General features: G+C 43.2%; 1 protein-coding gene and 1 long non-coding RNA gene across 5 annotated transcripts in view; one reads left to right on the forward strand and one right to left on the reverse strand.

The window, feature by feature from the left end:
* GLDC (glycine decarboxylase) overlaps positions 1-21,872 on the forward strand; it is a 76,090-nt gene extending 54,218 nt beyond the window's left edge. Inside the window, exons 18-26 of one of the 4 annotated variants that reach the window (XM_037061399.1) lie at positions 376-525; positions 1,889-2,001; positions 4,671-4,812; positions 7,235-7,346; positions 14,416-14,511; positions 18,692-18,864; positions 20,158-20,238; positions 20,782-20,856; positions 21,803-21,872. In XM_037061399.1, the coding sequence (XP_036917294.1) occupies positions 376-525; positions 1,889-2,001; positions 4,671-4,812; positions 7,235-7,346; positions 14,416-14,511; positions 18,692-18,864; positions 20,158-20,238; positions 20,782-20,856; positions 21,803-21,871 (1,011 nt within the window). In that variant the 3' untranslated portion in view covers position 21,872. Of the gene's footprint in view, positions 1-375; positions 526-1,888; positions 2,002-4,670; positions 4,813-7,234; positions 7,347-14,415; positions 14,512-16,942; positions 17,144-18,691; positions 18,865-20,157; positions 20,239-20,781; positions 21,490-21,802 lie in introns of those variants that run through there. The other 3 variants (XM_037061398.1, XR_005068700.1, XM_037061400.1) reach the window with 3 other exon arrangements.
* Positions 2,122-17,443, reverse strand: LOC118997644 (uncharacterized). Its single transcript, XR_005068702.1, has 3 exons — positions 17,432-17,443; positions 10,919-10,922; positions 2,122-2,203 (listed from the first exon to the last, which is right to left on the reverse strand). It is a non-coding gene; the product is annotated as an uncharacterized LOC118997644 (long non-coding RNA).
* Positions 21,873-22,521: the final 649 nt, after the last annotated feature.

Below are 22,521 nucleotides of genomic sequence, written 5' to 3' on the forward strand. Positions count from 1 at the left end.
ATGGAAACATAAGTAGGGAGAGATTAACTGTGAGAATAGACATGTCTGGAATCAAAAAGGTCTGAAATACCGACCGAGATGACTGAAAGGAAAACCACTTTGGGGAGTTGAGCCCAAAATATCTAAAACACCCAAACAGTCATTTTGGTCTTGACCATGGAGATCTAACCTGGAGAGGCCTTGTTATTTCCTTGGAGTGACGAAGGAAGGGAGTAATGGCTACGGATCTTTTATTGCTGTCATACTTTGAGATAATTTCGGAAGTGAAAAGATCAAGACTTCATCTTTCTTCATCCTTTAAAATAAAAAGCAAGGGTTTGATCTAGAAAGAAAGGTCTCCTCCTTGGTGTCCTTGTGCCCTTTCCTTCCCCACAGGTGGATAAACACAAGGAGCACCTGGCTGCAATCATGATCACGTACCCATCCACCAACGGGGTGTTTGAAGAGAACATCAGCGACGTGTGTGACCTGATTCACCAGCATGGGGGCCAGGTCTACCTAGACGGAGCAAATATGAATGCTCAGGTGGGCAATGTGTGATGGGCTCTCTGAGAAAACTGTTATGTGAAAAAACTTCTTTTTTTTCCTTTTTAGAGATTTTACTTTACTTTTAGAGAGAGGGGAAAGGAGGGAGAAAGAGAGGGAAACATCAAAGTGTGGTAACCTCTCACCTGTGTCCTGACTGGGAATTGAACCGGCAACTCTTTAGTTTGCAGGCTGGCCCTCAATCCACTGAGCCACGCCAGCCACAGCTCTTTTCTCTCACTTCTTGACAGTTGCCTTAAAGAATGACACTGAATTCAGAATTGAGGCTGACTTTATTGCCAATTTCAAACAAAGTACCCCAATTTCACTGGGCTTATAGATCCTAGATGAGGTGGTGGGGAATGTTGGGGAGGAGGCAAAGTGGTTGAAAGGGAACAGGGAAAGAACTGAATGCCCTTATAGCTCTTCTCTGGAGGTGCTGCTGGCAAGAAGTTCACCTGGCTGCCTTCCTGAGGGAATTCAGACCCAAGTTCTGGCCATAGGTGAATGTTGATCTGCCATTAACCTGGCTTCAGCTTCATCAGCTGAATAGTCCTGACCTGAGGGGCAGAGTCTGACTGCTGGGAGAGCAGGGAGGGGTGCGGTCTGTGTAATGTGTGTCTCTGAGGAAATGCTATAGGGAGCCATTAGAGCAGAGGAGTGTCGTTATCTCTTTCAGACTCTTAATTTATTTTTCATTTTTTGCTTCCCTTACTATTTCAGACTCTTTCTGCCTTTTTCCCCCCCTTCTGTCCAATTCCCTGTGTAAGTGTAGGCCAGGAATTGTTTATTGCTCCAATAACATAAATGCATTCTTTATCTTTGGCCATGTTCAAGATCAGCCCTAATGCCAAAGTGGCTGAAATGTTTGTTGAATGTTGTTGGCATCAGGATGGTCTCAGGAAAACTGACAGCCTCCCTTCCTCTCTCCGGGCTCAGCATCCTCTTGGGAAACTCTTCAAGGCCCTTCCATCAGGGTGCCCGAAGCCAGTCCTGCAGAGGGGAGTAGAACTGCCGGTGGGGGGAAATTTGCCTCCTTCAGTACTCTCCTTTCTTGTACTGGGGCACTTTCTTTCCTCGGTCTTGGGGTGGGTAATTAGGAATTGACTATATATTCAAATCTGTATTTTAGAATCTAAATTAGGTTAAATGGTCAGCTGCTGTTTCCACAGAAACCACAAGCCATGCTGCCTATGGAATGCTGGGCTTTGCCTGCAGAACCCAGCCAGTATGAGGATGCCTCTTGGAACAGCTCTGCCTGCCTTTCCGCTGGGGGAGGGGTGCAGCGAACAGTGTGGCTGCCTCTCCACAGCACCCTTTCAAGTTCTTGACTTTTGCTTTTGGCTCTTTCCCTTTGTGGTAGGTGGGAATCTGCCGTCCTGGAGACTTTGGGTCTGATGTCTCACACCTAAATCTTCACAAGACCTTCTGCATTCCCCACGGAGGTGGCGGCCCTGGCATGGGGCCCATCGGAGTGTGAGTTCTGGGCGTCTGGTTTCAGCATGGCTTTGGAGAAAGAATGAGAGAATGGCCCAAACTCGCTATCAGTCCCAGTGGGGTCTTCAAGTGTTGAGGTCACCTTCCTAAGCGGTGTGACTATAGGGCTGGGGGAGGAGTGGTGAAAGGGACACTTTTAGGACCGTATAGTCCAAAGAGGACCATAATGAAATTGTATTAACTGCAGTAAGCTCCCATTTCATGCACAGACAGGGTAATGAAGCTCTACTGGAGTGTTATAGATCAGAACTGGCATATTAGTGCCTGGAAGTGCTTTTCAGACCTAGGCTTTCAAGTACCTTTTTTTTTTCTTTCTTTCTCTTTAAAATCAGCTGATGGTTACATTGAAAATGAATTATCTACCATCAACAATAAAAGAACTCATAGTAAAAAAGTGGGTCCCAGGAGCTGTGGGGCAGGGTGCAGTGGGGAGTTGAGAGAGGTTGGTGGGAAGGTACGAATTTTCAGCTCTGAGAGGAATAAGGTCTGAGGACCCAACATGTAACATGGTGACTGCAGTTTGATAGCACTGTATCGGGTTGGCCAGAAAGTTTGGTTCATGTTTTTCTATCAAGTAAAAAACATTTTTCATGTTCGCTAATAACTTTATTGATTTGGATATTTTGAATATGTCAGCTATCTCCTGCTATTGGCTTCTAGTGGGTAGAGGCCAGGGGCACTGCTAAACGTCTTACAATGCATAAGACAGCCCCACAGCAAAGAATCGTTTGGCCAGAATGTCAGTAGTACCAAGAAACTCCGCAAACCACTTATGACACGTTTGGTCAGTCACAGCACCTTCTCTACATGCTGCATGAATCTTTTTTTTTGTTTCAGTTGCGTTTTTACCTTTCTTGAAATAATACAGCATAATATGCCAAGATTGTTGCATATCTTCTTTCAGCTTTAATATTAAAATGACTATACAAAATTTCACCACTTTTAATAAGTTCTTTTTTACTTTAAAATTTTTTTGATATATTTTTATTGTCCTAATTTTTAAATATATATATATTTTATTGATTATGGTGTTATAGTTGTCCCATTTTTTCCTCCCCTTTATTCTCCTCTGCCCTCCTCTCCAACCCCCTCCCACTAGCATTTCCCCCAGTTCATGTCCATGGGTTGTACATATAACTTCTTTGGCTTCTCCACTTCCTATACTATTCTTAACCTCCCCCTGTCTAGTTTGTACCTACCATTTATGCTTCTTATTCCCTGTACCTTTCCCTCCATTCTCCCCCTTTCTCCTCCCCACTGATAACCCTCGTGTGATGTCCATTTCTGTGAATTTGTTCCTAGGACCCTGTGGGTCTCTCCAAAAAGTCTCCTATGAGGCTGGGAGTTTATTCTGCCTCCGCAACCCCCAGAGATTTTTTATAGGCAGAGGTTGTTGAGGCTTTATTTCCCCATGTTGGAACCCTGGGTTGTGTGGTCTGTCTCATTCCCCACTTGTTCCTCCTGGTTTATCTGCTTGTGAATGTGGGACTGACCGGTCTTCTAGCCGCTGCCTTGCGTGAATCTTCTCTGCCTCTCCTACCAGTCTAAATAAATGTTTCTTCTTTAGCTCCTGGGTTGTCAGACTTCTGTACAGTTCGATTTTCTGGCAGTTCTGGTTATTTTTTGTTTTTAAATTTGTTGTTGTCTTTCTTTTGGTTGTGTGAGGAGGCAAAGTGTGCCTCCATCTTGGCCAGAGTTGCCTGATAAGTTCTTTTTGAAATGCATGCTGATATGACAGCTGTCACAACACAGTCTAACAAAATTGTTCCAAATGAAGTTAAAATACAACTAAGCACTACTAGAGCCATCATAGAGAAAAAACTGAATGAACTTTTTAACTAACTCTATATCTACAGTCAAAATTTGCTAAGAGAGTAAAACTTAAATGTTCTTATCCCCACTCCCCCCAAATGAATTGTATGTGAAGAGTTAAGCACTTTGCAGCTTGAATTCTTATTAGATCTGATATGAGTAAGAAGGAAACAAAACTTATTACTAGAAATTACTGGATCAAGTCAAAATAAGACCAAAGGAATATACTGTGGTTGTTATTTCATTTTACACTGTGAGGTGAAATCATGAAAATGAAGCTGAGTAGCCATATCCTGAACTTCAGTCTTCCAAAAATGTGCCAAAGGGGCCAGTCTTCAGCGTTGCTGGGGTCCTGACCCCCTTTTTTCTGCTTTCCTTTTCGATGATTTTTATTTATTATGAATGGAGGAGGCCCAGTGCCTCAGTTCTGGGGAAGGTGGGGTGAATGATGTTCACATGCAACCTTTGGTGTGTAGCTTCTTCTCAGCAGCACCCTTCTGTATCCTTCAGTGCCTCTGGAAAGAGTGTGGGCTGTGGGCCTGGGAGGGAGCGAGAAGCCCCCCCATCCTGGGGAGCACATGGCTCTGCAGGCTGCCCCGTGGCTGCCTGCCTCTGTCAAATCCTCCGCCACAGTGCTTGGCTGGTGGGCCATGCTTCCAGTGAAGGAGGAAGGAAGGAACAGCTTCCTGAACGGCTGCCTCTGCGCTGATGTCAGGTCTCTTCCATTGACAGAGTTCCTCTCTCAGGAACAGAGCTTCCTGAGAGGGCCCAACACCTACCTGTTCAGCTGGGCTGGATCTTTTTACATCTTCTGAATTTGTATTTACAAACTACAGGAAAAAGCATCTTGCCCCTTTTCTGCCCAATCATCCCATCGTTTTGGTAAAGCCAGAGGAGGATGCCCGGCCTGTGGGTGCCGTCAGTGCAGCCCCGTGGGGCTCCAGCTCCATCTTGCCCGTCTCGTGGGCTTATATTAAGGTGAGACCTGTGGGCATGAATGTGTTGGTGGGGAGCCGAGGTCACAGGCTTCCTTATTAACTTAAAAATGTAAAAAGTCCTTGATCTGCGCTGTGGTCAGTGAAGATTGCTGATGACTTCGGATGGAAGAAACCTTCCTACAGAGGTCAGCTGAAATTCATTTTATCTCATCCTCATTATGCTGTTTCCTTTGGGTTCTCACAGTGGGTTTAACATCAGAGAAGTGAACACACCAGACATATTTTTCCAGACAGAGTTAAGTTCTATGAGTCATGTGGATGTTCTGGCCACGTCATTTGGTTTCCTGTAGGATTTATACCTCCTCATGCAAGTAAAAAAAACAGTGTGCATACTAATTATTACACTTGGTTGAGATCCTGAGATAAGTTTTAGAAATCCGTCTCCTCCAGCTTTATATTCCTTGGAAACCGGGAGGATAAGAGGAGAAGGAGCAGAAATTTGTACGCTGGTTTCCCAAAGCTCTTTGCCCTTTACAGTCTGTGGAACTGTACTCTCAGGGGTAACTAGACTTTGTTAGGGGACAGGCTCCCTTCCTATGTGTTTCTCTACAAAACACGAGGGCCAGAGTTTATACAGCTCTTGTTCAAATGGGCCCACTCGCCTCCTGGGCCGACGAGACAGTGCTGCGTTTGACAGAAACACTTGTTCGGCCACTCATCAGAGCAGCCTTCCCAGACTGGCTCCCCTCCTCAGAGGAGGGGTGGCTTCTGCGGAAACAAAACCCCCAACTCAGCTATGCAAATCATGCCCGATGACTCTCTGGGGCTGCCTGTTATTCTTGAACAGTGTGGCATTTATGATACTTAGGGAAAACTTTCCGGGAAGCTGGAACAACAATTCTGTACCTCAGAGACTAAATCCTACTTTTTAAAATGATCCTTGAGTTGTTTTACAAATAGTAACAGCCAAAACAGTCATAGGAAAGGCCTGCTTCTTGGCAAACAGAATCTAATTCCCAGCTCCCTTTTGGTCTCAAGGTCCTATACACCTGGGCGATTTGTTATGAACCTCTTTGGGTTGGAAGTGATTTCCCACATACAGAAAATAAATGCCCCAGGCTGATTTGGCCAGAAGCTAGGAACACTAGACAGAGCCTCAGTTTAAAAGTGAAGTATTGTGAATAAAATAGCATTTAAGATACTGGTTTGGCTTTGGGCCCTTTCTTTGTTCCAGGCTGTTGTTACTTATCACCAGGAGAACTACCTGTTCTCTCCCTGCTTCAGTCCATCTTGGACACTCCCTACAGGACTGCTAACCCCCTCAGGACTGAAGCTCACCCCTTGCTTCCCTTTGCAATCACCACTGGGTCTCACTAGTCTAGTAGAATCCTTAGGGGATTCTCCCCAAATTCACATGCCTAGGTTCCAGAGGGAATCAAATTTGGCATACATGGGGCAGGGCTAGGGTCAGCAGGTTGCTCTGTAATGCTGATGCACAATTCGAGAGCCAGTGGCTGTCTGGACCAAGTCCAAGTCCTCCCTAGCAAAGGTCGGAGGCTTGCGAGAGGTCGTCACAACTCACCAGGCTCTACAGTAACTCCCAGACTGCAGCCCTGGCCTTCCCTTCTACCCCCTGGATTTTGCTGTTCTCACCTGGAGTGACTTCCTCTTTCTCATCTATCCCAATTCTACCCATTTTTAAGTTTCCATTCAAGTTCTAACTCTTATTCTAGGAACCTCTCTTTTATCAGCCTGGCAAAATGTGTCCTCTCCTTACTTTGGACTTCAGTGCTCCTGTTATTTTTTTCTGATGCTTTCTCATGTGCTTTACATTAGTTTTGTATTTAATGCATATCAAACATTGTACATGATGTATTCTGGGGAGAAAGTGGCAGTAAAAATCGTGTAGTCTTGACTTCAAACTTTTTGCTGGTGATGATGTTCACCCCATATAATCACAGAGACTTCTGACCCAGCAGAAAAGGATATGATTGAACCCGGCAGTTGTTCAATGGCCTTGACTGTGGACAGTTGGAAGACAAACCATATAAAATTGATTCAGTGGGGATTTTGGCCAAGATCCCATGGGATTCTTGGCAGTTATCAAGACATCTCAAATTCACAGTAAACAAACAAAAACTCCCCTAAAAGATTTTAACCTAAAGTGAATTCATTTTCCTTTTCAGATGAACACAATAGTCAGCAGTGAATTTTGCCCTGCTCTAGGCTTTGTTGTTATAATAAGAAGTGTTAAGATTACTGTTCAAAGAAGAAAACTAAAAATTATTGCAGGCTTAGAGTGGACTGACAAATGTTTTTGTTAGTGTTTCCCACTCATCTCTAATTTACAGGTTGATGGTGGGCTGACATCCTTTTGGGGGGATTTCTCCAGGGTGTGTTTGTTTAGTGCCCACTGGGTTTACCTGTTCCATGGTTAATAGCTCTTTTTCCCTCTCTTGCAGATGATGGGAAGCAAAGGCCTTAAACAAGCTACGGAAATTGCTATTTTAAATGCCAACTACATGGCCAAGCGATTAGAAAAACACTACAGAGTTCTTTTCCGGGGTGCAAGAGGCAAGTATTAACTTTAGTCTGTCATCACTTTGTTTTTCCCTTGGTCAGACCAAGTTTGACTGAGTAGATGTGGTTTTCGGAAGTGGGTGGAAAGCCTGTGTTTCTTAGGGTATACCATAGAAACGTATAGAGTTGTTAGAAATAACTTCAATTTAGTGAACAGTTCAGGAACATCAGCATTTGCAAGGCTCTGTGACGAGGTTAGTCCACATGGCCCAGGCCAACAGCACTGAGAGATAGACACACAAATGTCACAGGCTCCTTACCTCACAGAGTGATATGGGAATGCCCCCACAGAGTAGAGAAATTCAGATCAGGCAGAGGCTGGATGGAATAGCAGGGAGAGCCTTCTGGGAGGAGCCATTTGAGATGAATCTGGAAGGAGGTGTGGTAGAGTCCAAGCAAACAGAGATCCAAGAGGCAGCCAGGGACGCGGGAGTGGCCTGGGTGGTGGGAGTATTGAATGGGTTGAAGGGTGGGATAGGAGGGGAGGGAGCGGATGAGGATGAGGTTGGAGAGGTGTCATGGGGCCTTGGAGGTCTTGAAAGGCTCTGGACTTTACTTTGGAGCCAGAAAGGTTTTCGAGGAAAGAAATGAGAGGATTAAGAGAATGTTGAAATTTTAAGGCAGTGGTGTGGGATGAACATGCTATTAGAAGTAGAATCAGCCCTGGCCAGTGAAGTAGGAGGTTGGAGAATCATCCTGTAACTGAAAGGTTGTGGGTTCGATTCCCAGTCAGGGCACATACCTAGGTTGTGGGTTCGTCCCTGGTCCAGGCACGAGTGGGTAGGACCCTCCGTCCTGGGGCGGATCTCTAGTCTGGTTGTGTAGGAAGGCAACCGGCAAATGCTTCTCTCGTACTGATGTTTCTCTCTCTCCCTTCCCCTCGCTCCATCTAAAAAAGCAAATGAAAATGTCCTCTGGTAAGGATTAAAAAAAAAGAAGAAGAATCATTGAAAGTTACTGATGAATTGAATGTAAAGAAAATTTTAGGTAAACCTTTAAGCTCTTAGGCTTGTAATAGAGGGAATAATAGATGGAGGAACAAAGTTACCCTGGAGGTCACAGGAAGGGTGGTGCCAGGTAGACACAGCACATTGGCTGTGGGCTCAGAATCCAAGGGCAGAAACAGAGGGGACTTGGTGCAGAGAGACAGTGGTCGGTAGCAGTGTGCCCAGACATCGGCCACAGGAGTGAGGCCCCTCTTTGGCTTTGGGTTTCTCTGGCCCAGGAGGAACGTACATTTACCTCTGTGATTTTTCATTTAAAGGCTGGTCTTACCTTATAAATATGTACCCAAAGGGATTGTTCTAGCGCTTGAAAATAGAAAAGAACTAAATAACGAGAGCTCTGAAAAGCTCCCCAGAGAGTAGACAAGAAAGTTGTGGGCAGTCTGTCTCTAAGCAGTGCAATGAAATGCTTCTGAAGTGGATATTAAAGAAGCCACTAGGGCTACTAATTAATTCAAATACATCTCTTACACTGAGAAATGCATCTTGCTTATGTATTGACTTTTGGGGATCGCTTCAGTGTTTGTTTTGCTTGGTTATATAATAATATATACACACTCAACAGGGAAAAGTTGGCAAATAAAAACGTACGGGGAAGAAAATGTAAATGATCCATAGTTCTCTCCAGCAGATGTAACTACTAGTAATATGTTGCCGTGTTCCTTGTCATTTTAGTTTTAGACTCTTGAGATCATATTATAAACACAGTTTATACTGTTTTTTTAAACTTTATCTTATACTGAGACCATTTCCTCATGCCATGAAATGCTTTTTGAAAGTGGCTCTATCAGTTCTATTGTGTGAGTGCGCCATGATTTAAGCCATTCTGTAGGCTTTCCTGCCAGAGTTTGCATTTCTAACAATGCTGCAATGAATATCCTTCACTTAGATTTAAAAAAACTCGGATTATTTCCTTAGGTTACAGTTACAGAGGAGAAGTTTTGTGTCAGAGGAAGTGAGTTCTGTGAATTCACTTAAGCCCTTGATTCATGTGGCCGAGTTGCCCCCCATCCCCCCAGACTTGGCGCGGGTTTGTTTTGCAGCGTTAGTGGGTGAGGGCAACTATCGCAGCAGGGCCCAGTGAACGCGAAAACACAACACAAACCAAAACTAAAATGTTTTTGCCAAGTCGATGAGTCAAAAGCAATCTTTTTGCTTTAATTTAAACAAGATTATGGATTTTTCTCTATTTTTAAATTTATATTGAAAATTTCTTTATGGTTAACTATATTTGACAACTTCATGGAGATAGAATTCACATACCATACAAATCAACTTAGTGAAATGTACAATTCATTGATTTTTGGTATGAGCCAGAGCTGTGTGATGCACTGTTTAGCTCTTTAAAGCAAGAATGAATGTGACCTGGACTGAGCAGGGCAGACAGCCCCCCCGCAGTGAGGAGAGTGAGCTGGCGCTTCTCCCAGGCTCACCAGTGCTCAGTGTTGCAATGGCTGCTTTGCGCAGAGATGGTCCTAATCCAAAGGGATTTGCAGAACAAAAAAGAGAAATAAAATTTCCATTTGTTTCGACATTTTACCCCAGAATTAAATAATGAATCCGAGTTCTTATCCCAAGCATAAGAAGATTGGTGATCACAGACTTTATTTCCCAGCCCCAAAGTTCATGAAACCAAACATTGTCTCATGGTTGATCTGGTAAGCACACTCATACGACTTGAGGCCTCCTGTTTTAGGGCCCTGAAAGGAGTTAGCACTGTACTTCCCAAGGGCCCACAATAGAAATGTTTTGAAGCACATTGTATTCCAAAATGTCTAAAGGCAATATTTGAAGACCATTATTCATCTTAATTCTCTTTACTAGCTCTAAATAAGACTTCAGAGTCACTGATGACTATGAGGCAATAATTTTAATGAACTCCAGGCCTCGCTTTATGAACCATTTTTTTTTGAGAGATTTAAAAATATGAGCTAAACGGTTGAGGCTTATGGCTTTCCAAAGCAAAGTAGTGGCAGGCAAGAACCGGGACGAGGAGCAGCAGTAGTATTTGTTCTGCTAGGCTGTGGAAAGAAGGAATTACCTCATGCGAAATACCTTTTCAAAGGATGAATTTAAAAAATTTTGCCCTGGCCGGGTATCCCAGTTGCTTAGAACATCATCTCAATATGCCAAGGTTGCGGGTTCAATCACCATCAGGGCACATACAAGAATCAACCAATGGCTGCATCCATAAGTGGAACAACAAATTGATGTATCTCTCTCTCCCTCCTTTCCTTTCTGTCTCTAAATTAATTAATTAAAAAAATAAAAAAATTCACAGAAGTCTGTCTACTCTTGTAAAGGCTATGCTCAGTGTTTGATCTAATTTGAGTTCCTGTCAGTGGGTTAAACAACTTTGTTCATATCCCAATGTTTCATTTATGTTTTAAATTTTTAAGTGCCTGTTTAGTTTTGACCTTGGTTAAACTGAACTCTGCGTGGAAATTCTTGTCCCTGAAGAGGCTTCCCGGTGACCTTTAATGAGTGGACATGGGCCTCAGGAGCTGGACCCTCACATTCCTAGCTGGGAAGGGACTCCTGAGGCGAGGAGCCCTGCCCAACCCACCTCATTCCCAGGAAAACAGCCAGGAGTTTTGATTCTGTTAGTTGTGGTCCCTGGATTGCAACTGAAAAGCTTGACTGAGCATTGATTCCCCACCCAAGGTATATAATCAGCTAGTGAGTCCATGTATTTCTAGGCCGTCACTCTGAGGCTTAGGGATAAGCCTGTTCTCAAGGAGGGTCTTGAGAAGTCGTCTTTTTCTGTAGCATGTTCTGTAGCTTCGAAAGATCATTAGCTCCCTAGTGGGGGTTGGGAGAGAAGATGTCGTAATCCCAGAGTCAAGCCACTTTTATTTTGCTTTTCCATCATCCCACCCACTCCTCTCCTTGCTCCTCTGATTTGGTGTCTATTCAGACTCTCAGCTGTTGTCATGGTTAGGCCCAGCGGAAACACCTACTCAGGGAAAATGAAAACTTGCGCTGATCAGTTTATACAATTTCTACTTCAGATTGCCCTGACTCACCATATGCCATAGACGGTTTGTATATCTTTTCTCCTTGAAACTGCAAACGAAGATGAACATCTTGGGATCTGGCCTCCAAAAGCCACTAAGTTTAAATTTCACCTCTTTCAGGCCTCAAACAGAGAGAGAGAAAGGGAGAGAGGCTGAAATTCCACTACAGTTTCTGCTTGAATGCCCTAGACTATGGATTTAGAAACTAACATCTGAACCTCATTTTCAAAGTGGAGCCCTTCCCAAACCACTGGCTGCGGTGGGGGCCTCTGCAGACGAAGGCTTGGTCTTAGCAGTTCTGTGCTTGGCTTGGTTTGATGGGGCCTTGCAGCTATTACTAAACCTCTGGAAGATTCTGCTCTCTCCCACCAGCAAGAGCAAGTCCTCTCTGCTGTTATGTGTCCCTCCCCTCCTCCCCTCCTGCCACTGAGTGTCCTTCAGAGCAATGAGCTTCACTACCCTTCTTCCTTAAGTCATTGGCTGGTTTGGCTGCCAGAGGCCCAGAGAAGAAGGATCAAAGTTGGGCTCCCAAAATGGTGTAGCATAGTAGCGCATTTAGGAACCTTGGAATTAACAGTCAATGAGGACTGTTATCTCCTGATTTTTCCCCAGAACATTCCAACTGACACTTTTTTCCCTGAGTTTACCTACCAATGAAGACAACTTTCTTTCTTTCTTTTTTTTTTTTAAGATTTTCTTTCTCTTTTTTTAGAAAGAAGGGAAGGGAGGGAGAGGAAGAGGGAGAGGAACATCAACCTATGGTTGCCTTTTGCACGCCCCCCACTGGGGACCTGGCCTACAACCCTTGAATGTGTCCCAGTTGGGAATTGAACCAGTGACCCCTTGGGTCATAGGCAGGCACTCAGTCCACTGAACCACACCAGCCAAGGCCAAAGACAGCTTTCTACTTTTGAATCACACTCCTCATAAATTTTTTATTGTTGTACACTATTACAAATGTCCTGTTTCCTTCTCTCTGCTCCCCTCCCCTCAGCCCTTGCCCTCCGCTTGGCCTTCACCACATGGCTGTCTGTGCCGTGAGCTGATTTCTTCCTGTCCTCCCCTAGTACCCCCTCCCCTCTGAGATCTGTCAGTCTGTTCCCAGTGTCTATGCCTCTGGTTTTATTTTGTTCCTCAGTTTATTTTGTTCATTAGATGACACATATGAGTGAGATCACGTGGTATTTGTCTTTTTCTGACTGGCTTATTTCACTTAGCATGATGGTCTCCAGGTCCATCCATGCTGTTTTCAAAAGGTAAATGTACCACTGTGTGAATGGACAGAGACTATTTCCAGTTTGTGACTATTAGAAATAATGCTGCTATGAACATAGGGATGTATATATTCTTTCTGATTGGTGTGTTGGGGTTCTCAGGATATATTCTCAGAAGTGGGATCGCTGGGTCAAAAAGCAGATCCATTTTTAGTTTTCTTAAGGAAACTCCATGCTGTTTTCCACAGTGGCTACACCAACTGGCATTCCCACCAACAGTGCATAAGGGCTCCCTTTTCTTCATATCCTCGCCAGCACTTGTTTGCTGATTTATTAATGATAGCCATTCTGGTAGGTGTGGGGCAGTATGTCACTGTGGTTATAGTTTGCATTTCTCTGATGATTAGTGACACTGAGCATTTTTTTCACGTCTATTGCCCATCTGTATGTCCTCTGGAGAAGTGTCTATTCAGGGCCTTTGCCCATTTTTTAATTGGGTTGTTTGCCTTCCCGATGTTGAGTTGTATAAGTTCAGATGTATCCTTGGTGAATATGTTCTCCCATACAGTGGATTCCCTTTTCATTTTGTTGATGGTTTCTTTAGCTGTACAGAAGCTTTTTAGTTTGATGTAGTCCCATTCGTTTATTTTTTTCTTTGTTTCCCTTGCCCTAGTAGATCTATCGTCTGTGATAGATCCTCACAAATTTAATCATCATTGTTAGAAAGTATGTTTTAAAAATATGCAGTGTCAGTATATTCAAAGTCTCAGGATCTCATACTTTTATATTCAAACAAAACCAACCCTTTCATGTTTATTCACTACATAAAAAGCGGAGCAGTTCACAGACTATCTTCAGGGACTATTAATGACTGGAGATGTTTTTCTCAGGCTGGAGGAGTCCTCTGCTCCAAGAGCCTGTAAGTAGATTCATTATTTGCTGAGAGTCAGGAAAACAGTGTAAGAAACAATATGTTATTATCTCATGGGTGGATACTTTCCTCAGAGGAAATTCATCAGTTGTATGGGCCATGGAATTTGGGGAGCTCCCAGAAATGTTGTTCTTTTATGAAAATGCTGACTTTCTTGGTGGTTTATTTTGGACAACAGATCACTGGTCAACAGCTCACGCTGGGAGACAGCAGCCTGGGTACAGAGAGGAGTTCAGCTTGCAGAGACTTTGGCCTTATCAACTCCTTGCGCTTGTGCTTGCTTTTTGACAGCCCCTATTTCTAATACTCAATCTGAACCCAAAACTTCAAAAGCCCCTTTGAAGAATCATATAAAATTCTGTATCTTATGGAAATATGTTTAGTATATTTACATATACCCAGAAGACACAGTTTTGTGATGTTAAAGGCAAAGTTGCTGATCAGGGTGTCAATGGATCTTTAGTTTTAGAACTATTTTGTATAGGAGGATCAGGCCTGTGATGACTATTGCAAGTAGATTTTAGGGCCTCAGAGTTAGAAATAATCTCATCCACAGAAATCTCTGTTGAAAACTGTACTTGAAAAATAATTAAATTTGAAAAAATATTTAAAAAAAAAAAGAAATCTCTGTTGAGTGTTCTAGCAGTACCTTGGCCCCAAAGTCACACCTCCTGTTAGCTTCTTGGCTCATGGGTGTGTTCTTCACTGGGGGTTGGATACACTGGCCTGACCTGTTAAAAATTCTTATTTGTAATAAGAGCATAAGAAGTCCTTGTTTTCAACTATAAACTTACAATGCATTTTAATATGCATTAAAAAGCTGATTTATTTGCTCATTTGTTTGGGTAAAACAACAAGCTGATGCTAATCTTGAGTTGAAACAATTTTCCCAAACAGGTTATGTGGCTCATGAATTTATTTTGGATCTAAGACCCTTCAAAAAGTCTGCAAATATTGAGGCTGTGGATGTGGCCAAGAGGCTTCAGGATTATGGTGAGTGGTCTCATGAGAGTGACCCCTGTAGGGAGAGGAACTTGGGCTGTGACCTATAAGCAGCTGCCTGTGCTGGCCATGGACCACCTCCAAGGGCACAAACCGAATGTGCAGTCACCACAGGAAACTGATCCACAGGCTAAATTGGGGAGGCCAGGGTTCCAGGCAACTTTCAGAGTGATAGAGAAAAAACTCTCTTATGACTGCATTTGTACTGACCTTTGAAATATCATGCATCTTGACCTCATGCAGCCAAGGAAAGAAGTCTGTATAGTTAACAAAATTAAAAATCCCAAAGAGAATGATTGTTGCTTTCCATCTGGTAAACAGAGAGGCCCATGAGGAGTGAAGTTGTGTGATGAGAAAAAGATGGTGCAAGTAACCTGTGTAAGTGGTAGAGATGAATGGCATTGTGTATTCCTATTCACATATTTAAATCCTTACTGAAGATATGTTCATTGATTTGATTTTATTTTTTAAAAGACTTAAAAGGGGAGGGAAGGAGAAAGAGACGGAGAGAAACATCAGTGTGTGGTTACCTCTTATGTGTCCCCTACTGGGGACCTGGCCTGCAACCCAGGCATGTGCCCTGACTGGGAATCTAACCAGCAACCCTTTGGTTCACAGGCCCACGCTCAATCCACTGAGCTACACCAACCAGGGTGTGTTTATTGATTTTAGAGAGAGAAGGGAGAGAGAGAGAGGTTAGAGAGAGAGAGAGACAGAAGGGGGAGAGAGAGAGAAAGAGGGAGAGAGAGAGACATCATTGTGAGAAACAGCAACTGGTTGCTCCTGTACATGCCCTGACCATTGATTGGAGCCCACACCCTTTTTGCTGTGTGGGGACAACACTCCAACCAGCTGAGCCATGCAGCCAGGGCTAGATTCATAGTTATAACCATTTCAGTCAGGATACAGCTGTTTCAGCTGCCTCTCGAGATGAAGGAATGGGCACATGTTTTCTCAGAGGTGATGCAATTTTCTTTGAAGGATTATAAGAGACATAGGCTCTTTGTATATTAGTGGATATTCATTTAGCACAGCCTTTTTAAAATATACTTTCTCAGTGACATTATCAATAATATCAAAGACCATTCGGTTCTCAGAAAGGTTAAGTTGTAGAGAACCTTGCTTTTCAATGGATGTGGAGTCCTATCTGAATTTTAATGATTTGAGCGAGTTCTTTTAATAAAGAAAGTGAAAACATTAATAATTTAGTAGGTTTACAGACCCATTGTAATGGGAATTCCATGTATGTGACTCATTCTCTCTTGAATGAATGATCTTACTGTGCAAAGTTACATTGCTAATAAATGGGAAGCTAGAGAATGGTTTCATTAATGAAGTTAGCAGTTACCCCATCAAAGTCTCCCCTTGGCTGTTCCTGTGACCTGCCCCAGGCCCCTGATGTCACTCCTGGCTGCAGCAGCATGTGGAGGGAGAGAGAGAAGGGGCCAGGAGGGAGCTGGTAATCGAAGTTCCCACCCAGTACTTCCATGTTCTTTTCTCCTCAAGCTTGATGTTATTTGGATGTTTGGTGGAGTGATTGGCACACTTGCCCGAAGCCCAGAATCGTCCAGGAGCCTGGCACATAGTAGGCACTCAGAATATATGTGTCTAATGAGTGAGAGAATGAAAGAACGAGTGAATGACTAAGTAACAAAACACCAGTAAAAACAACAACGCAGATTCTGGATCCTAGTCCTGCCTGCTGACTCAGAGTTTCCAGTGGTGCTCTGGTGGGTAGCTCGGTTGAAGTATCATCCTAATGTGCCAGGGTGGCTGGTTTGATACCTGGTCAGGGCACATAGAAGACTAACCAATGAATGCATAAATAAGTGGCACAAAAAATTGATGTTTCTTTCTCTCTCTCCTTTCCTTTCTCTAAAAAAAAGAGTCAATAAAGGAATTTCCAGGGGAAAGACCTAGTAATCTGTATATTTAACAAGCACCCCATGGATGAGTCTTAATGGGCAAGTGGGGGGCTCATTGCCTTAAGGCAGAGGTTTTCAAACATAACTAATGATTAGAATCACCTCGAGAAGTTTTTTTAAGATTTTATTTATTTATCTTTAGAAGGGAAAGGAAGGAGAGGAGAGAAATAATCAATGTATGGTTGCTTCTCATGAGTCCCCTGCTGGGAACTGGCCTGCAACCCAGGCATGTGCCCTGACTGGGAATCGAACCGCGATCATGTGGTTTGCAGGCCCGCGCTCCATCCACTGCGCTATACCAGCCAGGGCTCAAGAGGTTTTTTAAAAAATTATTTATTTAAAGAGGAGGGGAGGGCGGGAGAAAGAGAGAAACATCCATGTGCAAGAGAGATATCAATCAATCAGTTGCCTCTTGCACACCCCCAAATGGGGACCTGGCCTGCAACTCAGGCATGTGCCCTCACTGGGAATTGAACTGGCAACCTTTCGGTTTACAGTCTGGCACTCCATTTACTGAGCCACACTAGCCAATGCTACCTGGAGAGTTTTTAAACTCAGATTTCTGAGCCCCACCTTGGACTGCCTGAATCAGGGTCAAGATCCAGGAATTTGTGTTTCCAAGACAACTCAGATGGGTCCACAAGTGGAAACCACTACAGCAGGGTATGCTGGGCTGAATTTGCTCACGTGGAATTGAGGTCAGACTTCATGATACTAAATTTTGTTTTTAAAAAAGTCAAATCCTATTTTGGTTAAGGTTAAAGTTTTATGCATTTGTCAAAACTCATTGATTGTACATTTAAGATTTGTGCATTTTACTGTGTGTAAATTTTGTCACAAAAATACATGAACCAGATATTGAATTCTAGTTACTGCTATGCATGCTGAAGTGTTTAAAGGAGAAGTATACTTATGATCCAGTGTACTTTGAAATGCATCAAAAATAAGCTGTAAGGATGGATGAATACATATGTGATAAAGGAAACAGGGTGTCATTGTAGAATCTAGTAGAAGGTATTTGGGTGTGCACTCCTTCTAACTTGTCAGTATGTTTGAAAAATTTTTGTAATAAAATATTGAAGAGACAACTTTTATGGCATGATGCTCACGTGCCCACATAATGATGCACCGGAACTGGGAGCTCTGCGCTCCAGAGTGAACTTACCTGAGGCCTACCAACCTGGGAGTTGTTCTTCCTCTTTTCAAGTTTTGCAGAAAAAGTATAAAATACAGCAAAAGTTGTTTTTGGCTTTTGTCCAGGAAATCTCTCTCTTGACCATGTTTCTTGTCAATTCATCTTACATGTGAAAACTTAAGAAAATGTAAAAACACCCTCAGCCTGTGTTCAGTGTAAAAACAAAGGCTTTCCACACAGTGCCCAAATCTTGGGGACACTGACCCTCACCCCAGGCTACTTCCTGCCTGTTACCTCATTATTCAGCTTTTGGTAGGCTTTCATGTTTGAATTTCTCATAATTGCAAGTAATGATTCATGAACATTATAGAAAGTTTCTAAAACACAGAGAAATAAAAATCCCTGTCTCATTTTCTGTTGATAATCCGTTAAAACTTTACTTTTCTTCTTTAGTACTTATTTAGTATTTTTTTAGTATTCTTTTAATATTTATTTTTTTAAAAGCTTTTATTCATTTATCTTTAGAGGGGAAGGAAAGGAGAGAGGGAGAGAAATATCAATGTATGGTTGCCTCTCGTGCGTTGCCTCCCCTGCTGGGAACTGGCCCAAAACCCAGGCATGTGCCCTGACGGGGAATCGAACCACAATCATCTGGTTCGCAGGCCCGTGTTCAATCCACTGAGCTACACCAGCCAGGGCTTTAATATTTATTCTTTAGTATTCCTTAGTATTCAAGGTGTCTTTCCTCATAATATACATATGTATAAATATACATATGTAAATAGCCATTTTTTAAATAAAATGGAATAATATCATTACATAGCTGAGTTTTTTCACTTAATATTTTTTAATATTTACCCAATTTAACAAATATATATGTACATACTTTTGATTTGAATATTTATTGTGTGGATAACCTATAAAACTTGCTTAACCATATTAAGTTATTTTCTAGGTTTCTTTTATAAATAGTGCTGAAATGAATCCCCAGATACATATATTAGCAATATTAGCAGTGATTTCCTTGGGATAACTTATAAGATAGGAAGTGTTTCGTCCAAACTGGGGAGGTCAGAATTAAGTGACACATGTTGCCTGGTCTCCCCTGCAGGATTTCACGCCCCTACTATGTCCTGGCCAGTGGCAGGGACTCTCATGATCGAGCCCACTGAGTCGGAAGACAAGGCGGAGCTGGACAGATTCTGTGATGCCATGATCAGCATTCGGCAGGAAATCGCCGACATCGAGGAGGGCCGCCTGGACCCAAGGGTCAACCCGCTGAAGGTGTGCAGGCGCTGGTACTCTATTCCAAATGTCCCACAGAGGAGGAGAGTTGTTGGGTCAGTGTGTCGGCAACCCCTGAACTCTCTCATCACAAGATGATATTCTTGCCTGGAATTAAGGCCATTCTTCTGGGAAGATGCACTTATCACTTGGAAGTTTAAATCTTAGACGTAGTTGGTTATTCGAGCATAATGTAGATATTTTCTATACCTTAATTTTGTTTATGTAATTGTTTGGGGGTTGTGGGAGCTACATACCACACATGCCCCCAACTAGTTGCTAAAGAGGGAGCAGAGACTGAAGGACTCTATTTAGTTGAGGAAGTCTTATTCTGTGTCTCTACATGATGCTTTCTCGTGACATTATTTACCTCACATGCTTGGGACAAAGAGAAGTTCTGATGTTAGAGAGGTACCACTTAGAGCAACTGGGTTGGTACTTGGCCTGAATGTTTTATAATTTTTATGGCTCATGTTGGAGGAAATTTGTTAGGCATTACCCACCTCTTCCAGAATATATTCATTTTACATCTGGTCAAAGCCCTAAATTTCTTGTGAAGTCCAGGTATGACTAAGCCGGGGCGTCATGAATTGACAATACCACGAAGGCCATGGTTGTGCTGTTGTGGCTCCAAGCCGACAACACCTGTGAGATGCTCAGAGAAGCTCAAGCAACTTCTGGAAAGCTGGTGGGAGAAGGCAGGCCCTTAGTGTGACTTTGACAGGGTAGTGAAGGAATGCAGTAGGGTCATTTGTACTGTTCCTTTTTCTCTGGGTACTGCTGATTCTTTCAGGATTTAGGCTGTTGTTAAAAATGGCAATAGACATCTAAAGAACATAATACTGAGTTACAAAAAGCAAGTGGAGAATAATACTCATAGGATGATATAAGGTTTAAAAAGGTACCAAACTATGCTATGTATTGTTTATTAATGCAGGCAGTAATAGTATAAAACATGGTAAGGATGGCAAATACCAAATTCAAGGTAGTGGTTAGCACTGGGGAGGAGGGCACATACAGGCCGTTTCAACTGCCCCTAATGCTTTTTATTTTAAAAGGCTAAGCAAATACGACAATGTGTTAATTTATGTTGGGCAGTAGATGTGCTTATTATATATTACCATAACTTTCTGATATTTGAAATCTTTCACAATAAAAAAAATTCCTACCAAGATTTCCTTCCCCCCAAATGGAAACGAAAGAGCCTTCTCTGCCCATGGGCTTCTGTCAGAAGCTCCTGACGGAGAAGGCAGTGTTCCGCTCTGATCCCTCTTTCACCCATGTCTGTCTCAGATGTCTCCACACTCCCTCACCTGTGTCACATCCTCGCGCTGGGATCGGCCGTATTCTAGAGAGGTGGCAGCGTTCCCGCTCGTAAGTTCTCCCCTGAAGCTAACTGTGCCGGCCGGGCCTACGCTCATGTGCATGTGAGGGGCCGTCACCTCTTCTGAAGGGCTCCCGCGTTTACAGTCTCACAGTAACCATGTGTGGGACGCCTTGTGAAATGTGGGCCATGACGAGGGGAGGACGCAGACCGCGGGCGTTGGCTTTCAGGCCTCTGAAGTCAGAGCCCGAGTGTCAGCCTGGGACTCTGGAGGGCACACAGCCGAGGAAGACAGAAGGGGCGTCTCTGTCAAGTAGGCGTTCTCTACCATCACCCAACAGTGAGGTGGCCCCAAAGGCAATTTTTCTTTCTTTTCTGAGAGAAAATGCCGTGCAGTTTGTTCGATGGGGTGGAGACAAGCATCAAAAGTTGGATTTGCGGGGATGGTGATGAAGGGTTGGCTTTTAGTTTCTTACAGTTTGCGTACTTGTTGGGCTAGTGGTGTCTTAGGCTGTGGGGATGCATTGCAGTCTCCTCTCCCAAGGGAAACCTCTCCGAATGTTGCAGAATGTTTCCATGCTTTGTCCTTACAGCCCTTTGTGAAACCAGAGAACAAATTCTGGCCAACCATTGCTCGGATTGATGACATCTATGGAGATCAGCACCTGGTTTGTACCTGCCCACCCATGGAAGTTTATGAGTCTCCATTTTCCGAACAGAAGAGGGCCTCTTCTTAGTCCGCTCTTCCTGAGTTCGAGTGACTGATTTGATGCCTCTCTCTGGACCATTTGATAAGCAAGAAATATTTTACCTACCACCCTAGACTCAAGCAGGGGATTTATATACTGTGTATATTTTTGTAATCTCTCTCAAGGTGACTGTAAATACACTTGGCATAGGGAGTGGGAGCTCATTGTTGGGAGATTGATCTCCTTCGGTGCCTCCACTTCCACTTGCAGCAGTTGATGTTCAAATTGCCTTGATTCGGACCCATTTTTAGTTTTTTACGTAGAAAATTTGGGGTGCACTAGGTAGTTTAAGTTCAATGCAGCAAGTTGGCAGATATTGTAGCGGCTATAGCGGAGACTCGGTAGACATATTTTTGTTCCAAATAAGTCCTCATGGACAGTGCCATCTGTGGAAATTCCCAGGGCAAATGTTTACATTTTGTATATGCCGCAGAAGTCTTTTTCTCTAATTTGGCTAATCTGTAGTTTTTGAGTGGTTTCTCTCTTTTTTTCATGTGTGTGGGTTTTTTTTATCTGTAATTATTAGTATTCTAATAAAAGCATTTCAATTTGAAGAATGTCTTTTTGGTCCATTTTTTCAATCTTCTGTATACAGGTTCAGAGGGATTTGAAGGGTAGTGAGAGTACCTAACCCAATACCATTGTTACATTATCAATTTATCTTTGGCTAGCTAGGAAAAAAAAAGAATATATATATTGTTTACCAGTGAATACCACTTTGGCTCTTTTTGTTAGAATGTGTTTTAGGTTGTGGGTAAGTGAAACTCAACTACAGAAACTTATCAAACAGTGGTTTATTTTTTTCTCATCTAACAATAAGTCCGGAGGTGAGGCTCCTTCAGTCTCTCTGTTCTGTCTTTTGCAGATAGTCTTCATCCTCATATTCTTAAGACAGCCGCTGCATATCCAGGCATCACATACCCATTGCAGATAGGGAAAAAGAGGAAAAACAAGAGACAAAAGGCAAATTCCATCCAAGTCAGCTTCTTTTGAAATGGCTTCCTAAGTTTCCTCCTGGTAAGTTCTGCTTGCTTTTAACTGGCCAGGACTGGTTCGAATTGCCACCCCTCGCTGGAAGGGTGACGGGGAGTCCTTTTACCTGGGCATGTGACTGCCCCAAAAGAAATCAGGGGTTTAATTAGAGAAAAGGGGGAGAATGGGTTTCAGATTGGCAAGTAGCTGGCCTGCCACAAATGTTTCTCCTGCACATAGAAAATGCTCCAGATGTTCTTCCCTGATGGTTGTTAGGCCCATCTACTTGGTTCCTCACGGGCAGCTTGCTCAACTCTTACATTATGACAGTGATCTGAACAAAAGGTCTGAGTGCTCTGCAAGTGGTCCACTTGTTCTCACACTTAAAAAAAAAAGCCTGTGAAAATTTATTCAGCCTAACTAAGCAGTAGAGAAGTGAAGGGACCCATGGTTCCTTGTTAACCTAATTATTAAGTGATGGCTATCTATTGAGTACTTCTCAGGTGTCCGGTACTACTAAGTGTTTAAAATGTATTATCTCATTGGAACCTCATAACACCCCATTTTACACATGAGGGGCATGGTATGGAGAGATGCCTGAGGTCACACAGC

This window comes from Sturnira hondurensis, unplaced genomic scaffold (genome assembly GCF_014824575.4).
Source record: "Sturnira hondurensis isolate 20B ecotype Veracruz unplaced genomic scaffold, ASM1482457v3 Scaffold0013378, whole genome shotgun sequence".
NCBI lineage: Eukaryota > Metazoa > Chordata > Mammalia > Chiroptera > Phyllostomidae > Sturnira > Sturnira hondurensis.